The following is a 5624-nucleotide window of genomic DNA, read 5'->3' on the forward strand; positions in this document are numbered from 1 at the left end:
AGACATACCGCTGTGCCACTGCGGGCTCCTTGGAAGAATTTCTACTGGAAATTAACAAACAAGCAGATACGTAACAACATCATAACAGTTGTTGCTCATGTAACAACTGTTATGGTGTGAAAGTAAGTGAAGTGTAATTGTTATCAATTTATTCAAGTAAGCTAGAAACCCAAATTGGGGTGTGAATTAATAACACCAATAAGTATCTTAACATCAATTATTTATTATTATTTCTTAAACCGATTATTTATTTATTATTGTTTTACTTGAAATAGCTTTACTGTCATTCAGAAGAACTGGGGAACCAGCAAACTAATCTTCTTGGTCTCGGAGCGGTTCATACAACCACAGTGACAATGGGAGAAAACCACTTTAGTAATTCTAAGAACTTATGAGGGAAAGCAAAGGAGAATATGTAACAATATGTCAACCACAATATATTTACCATATCTATTGCCAACGAGGCCTTTCGACAATACCAGGGCTCATCAGGCCGTCTGTTACAAGACAGATATAGTAGTGGTCTAGGTGCTACTTATATCATAAATTGTCTGAACAATAACTGTAATGTTGTGAACTAGATTAATGTGTGCGCGCATGTGTATATATACATGTTTGTACAAGATTTTCAGATTTTCATTTGCAAAACTGAACTCTGAAAACTATCCCGTGAAGTTTAATTTATTCACGGAAACTATCTTGTTTTGTATAATAATACAACTTTCAATACTTTTTCATCCAATGAAAGATGTTACATTACAATTAGACCCCGAACATTTAATTGTTTAAAATTTACAATCCAAGCAAGTAATGAAAATTAATTAAAAACAATTGTCAAGGACGCGCACGTTCTTCTATGATAATAATTCGAGTTCTTAATGCAAGTGCTGCCATCTCATGAATATTTCATGTATAATCTAAATGTTGCTCTTTTTGTTGTCTAATGAAATATCTTCATACACTTTAATATCGTAAGTAACTAACAATACTCTCTAAATTGCAACAGTATTTCAGGATAAGTAAGTACATTTTTTAACTTTGTAATATATCAAAACGATAAGATACAAACTGAAATTACAAGCGATTGTATTTTTGTCTGCTGCGCCCTCTAAGGCTGGGGAAAATAACTAGTTATAACTGTAATATGAACATTATCAATTCCAATATCTATTCAAAACTTTGTGATAGTAAGGTGAAAAAGTGCATAACTACGTGAACTGAATCATATCTGACACGAGCTGGATGTGGCTAGAGTGTTGGATTGCGAATTGGAAGGTTCGAGCCCTCGATATGCTGCTGGACATGCTCTGCACTTTCAACTGTGATGCACTACAGCAGCTATAGTCAATCCCAAAATTCTGTAAAGCGTAGTCGTGTACGCAATGGGTACTGGTGACTGGTCCTCAGTTCTATGCTGGGTATTAGCCCGTTTAGCTCTGCGTAGCATAAAATGCCGTTCAAATTAAAAACACCTAATATCTAGCGCCTTTAAATAAAAGGAAAACTTATGTCATATCATACCTCAGAGTATGAATACATAAAAAATGAAAATTTTCTTTAAAAACAGCCCAATCTTCCTAAAATGCACATATATATGTCAAATAATCTTACATAGTACGAACATTTTTATTCAAATAATAATAATATTATTATAGAAAGGATAGCAGAATTCACCCAACATCTCAGGAAAGTAGTCATATAAATGATAAACACTCCAAGATATATGTCAAAATTCATTCAACATCTTCACAAAGTGGAACATAGGGAAAATGGCAGAATCCGCTTAACATCTTAGTGCGCATGTGAAAGAAAAGTGGCAGTATTTTTTATTTTATATATTTTTACGCAGATAGATAGATCACTGTTGAAACGGGTTTGTGATCCTAAAATATATTTCCAAACGCTTACGTTTTTGTTCCATAGATGGCAGCAATGAAACAGTTATGTTTTATGCGTTTTGACTACGTGCGTGTTAAATGCATGCAACTTTTATATATTTTTTTATTGTTAATTTTCTGCAGAAAACTTTTATGTACATAAAAAAAGTTAATTATCACGTGATAACTCAAAAATACCTTAATTGGAAAGAACAATAATATTAATCCCAATTCCTTTCTATGTAGGCACCTTACTCCCAGTAATTAAAGGACCCCTTAAATCATTAATAGCTCACCCTGAGGTATTGAGAGCAAAGTTGAACAATCTATGTAAAATAGCTCCAGCGTTGTTCATGTATTGAAAACTCAGCTTTACACATTGGAATATGTAAAATAATACTTTATTCATGACCTATGCGTGGTTTGAAAAAAAAAGTAAGATTAACAAGCTGGTCATTGTGAATTGCATATCGGAATTTGACTTTTAATTTATAGGTTTACATTATACCAGTTGTCCACTAGTTGTGACAACTGTGTCAGTCGAAAAAGCGTACAATGATTACAGACCAATATAACATATATATATATATATGGTATATTCTGACTATATCATCATTGAAAAAAGTATTATCTAACGTCATATTAACATTTTCATACTGTCACTAATATTGAAATACACTGCTTTTTTTGGTAAGTTTTGAGAGCGAATATTATGATGTTAGTCAACTTTTCCCCACTACCTTGTACTTGTTCAGAAAACTGTGGTAAGAAACTGAACTTCTTTTATTGTCTTTTTTTTTTAAGCATGCGAACCGCGCACACTCCAGTCCAAGAGCTTAGTATGGTAAAATACCTATGGTCACTACACGTACCGTACCTCAGAGGTTCAGCTGCGTGTAAGTCGACTTGGCTCTGTCTGGCGAGCCGCTTTCATTGTAGGTACACTGTACTCACATCTATGTACTTAACTTGCAGCTGAGGTTATATGGAGTAGCATAAGTGGCATTTGAATAATTCGGAAATTAGAATACCCAATATGAAGTCTTGTACGTAATTTGTCTTGCCCTTTGGGTGTCCATGAAAAAATTACCAAGTTTGATATCAAACTTAATCAGATGATGTCACAGAGGAATTTAGAACCTCAGACCCACATTAGACAAGCAGTCAATGGTAAGTAGGTGCCTTATTTTGATAATAATGTTTGTAGAAGGTTCAGCGTTTAACGATAGAGAGCCTCTGCCAGAGTAGTTAGCCTGCATTATGACTATAAAGTAGAAGTTAAATAATATTCTTGCAGGGCAGGGCCTTGTTATTAAATATTAGTGTTTTACAGTAGACCTAACGCCCTCACTTCTGATATGTAATCGGGTGGCAGCATGAAGGACCCACTTTCTTTTTTTTTTTAAACAGCAACTATGTGTATAGTAAGTGGGTTGCAAATCTGTTCAGAATGATTATTTTCATAACTCACCGGCTGGTTTAAGCACTCTGCTAGTGTCACTGGGTATGAGACAGTACTACTTGCCTCATATGGACTTTGAACTGTAGCGCTGACAGTCCGCCAGGCCGAAAATAGACAAGAAAGCTGAAGCTACCTTCATTCAATATTATATAGTTGTACCAGAATTCTCAAGCAAGTCTATTGAACCACTTGATGTTTTATATGACTCAGTGAGGGGTAAAGTCAATGAACAACAAATGTAAACTCTACTAAAATATTTGTACAATTCATGCACTTCCTGTTCCACGTGGACGCGGTACCACTATGTAACAAGAAATGTTGTGGTTGGATTGTGAAAGGAAGTTGCTAAAGGTTAATAATAAAGACGTTTTTATGCCTGTATCTGGTTGTGTTTGTTTGTTTATAGTTAAACACAAAGCTACAGAACGAGCTATCTGTACTGTGCCCACCTTGGGTATAAAAACCCGGTTTCTAGCGTTATAAGTCCACTGGGGCCTATATGTAGGTTTGTTTGTTTAGAATTTCGTGCAAAGCTAAAAGAGGGCTATCTGCGCTAGCAGTATAAGACTAGAGGGAAAGCAGCTAGTCATCACCACCCACCGTCAACTCTTGGGCTACTCTTTTACTAACGAATAGTGAGATTGACCGTCACATTATCACGCCCCAACAGCTGAAAGAACGAGCATGTTTGGTGGGACGGGGATTCAAACCCGCGACTCGCAGATTGAGAATCGAGCACCCTAACCACCTAGCCATGCCGGGCCTATATGTAGGTACTAGCGTAAAATATTATGGCCATTATGAAAAATATATAGCTCTAAATGCTGCTGTGTTTTTTCATTCAAATTCATAAGAAACAGTGTCACCAAGTTTGACGCCCAAACAGAATTATGATTATTTCATAAGACAATTATCATTAATTTATTAATAAGCAAAAATGATGTTGCTAACGAGAGAAAAAACGTGTTTATGCGTCAATTCATTGTGAAATGAAAAAAAAAAAAGAATGTTATAAAAGCTTGAATGTTCGATGGAGAACCGAACTGATTTTGAAACATATTTTCCTAAACTATTTATGCAACTAATTGCTTGTGGGACCATGACTTTGTTGATTACACAGTCTTGATAAAGATATGCCTCTTATCTTGAATCACAGAAAATGCCGTCAGTACTAACCGCTGAGATTTCCTATGTATTTGACTTGATTTCACCCAATTTTTTAATCAATTTTCACATATTAGTGTTGTAACAGGGAAAAACATAAAACAACTCAACTATCTCTTGCACAGCCCATTAGGGATTGCCATTCATTAATAGGAGTGGTTTCTCTAAGTTTATGTTTAACGTAAATACATGATAAATAGAGTATTATAAATATGGCTAATTGTGTAATGTGACGTTTATAGAGACATGTGATTTTTCATTTGCATTGTTCTTGCTGCATGATTTAACAGAGTTATATTGATTTCTACAACTTTAAAAATGTGCAGAATAACTTTAAGTTCTAGTTGCTCCTGGTGTCATGATCTCTACTTAATTAATGGTCCTACTAATATACATGCGAACACAGGTTTCTAACTTGTATCAAAAGCAATACCTTCACACAAAAAGCAAAGCCTACATCATGATAAAACTGAAAATACTGAAAAACTGGAAATGGGAGAAGAATTAAGCAGATATAATCATTTTCACTAAAAAGCCTTTATCGGCTCAAGTCGTTTCACCATCAAGTACTTTCTTTGTACGTTCACATATATCAACCTATCTATCATATACGATATATAATATACATATATATGATAAAACATTACAATCCTTGAACTATTTTGTTTCTTTCTCTTCTTTATTATTTTCTACAAATACCGACCTCCTCGCTGAGTTGAGCACTCATTTTCGACAATTGAAATGACTACCAAACTCGTACCGTTCATCCGATAGCCTATCCATTTAAATTCGATCTTTGAAGAGTCCATCTAGGCTTTTGTACCAAATTTCATCGAAATGGATTCAGCCAATTCCTTAAACCAATGAGATACCAGACAGACAGACGGACAGACAATTGTGCTTTATATATATATATATATATATTTGGGGGGCCGCGGGGGAGGTCCTGCTAGTTTGCCAGTCATTGCGACTTACTGATCCGATACGAAGTAGGATAAAATGTATGATTTTAAGAAATTGGAGAGCTTTTTTGTTTGATTGATGGAAATTTCGCGCAAAGCTACACGAGGGCTATCTGCGCTAGCCGTCCCTAATTTAGTAGTGTAAGACTAGAGGGAAGG

The 5624-nt window shown here is 35.1% G+C and overlaps 1 protein-coding gene across 1 annotated transcript in view; it reads left to right on the plus strand.

The window, feature by feature from the left end:
- Positions 1–2761: 2761 nt before the first annotated feature.
- Positions 2762–5624, plus strand: part of LOC106460054 (B-cell lymphoma/leukemia 11A-like) — a 57476-nt gene continuing 54613 nt past the window's right edge. The window contains exon 1 of the mRNA XM_022386672.1: positions 2762–3047. Coding sequence (XP_022242380.1) covers positions 2993–3047 — 55 coding nt within the window. The 5' untranslated portion in view covers positions 2762–2992. The remainder of the gene's footprint in view (positions 3048–5624) is intronic.

Source organism: Limulus polyphemus, unplaced genomic scaffold, assembly GCF_000517525.1.
Source record: "Limulus polyphemus unplaced genomic scaffold, Limulus_polyphemus-2.1.2 Scaffold699, whole genome shotgun sequence".
NCBI classification, from domain to species: domain Eukaryota; kingdom Metazoa; phylum Arthropoda; class Merostomata; order Xiphosura; family Limulidae; genus Limulus; species Limulus polyphemus.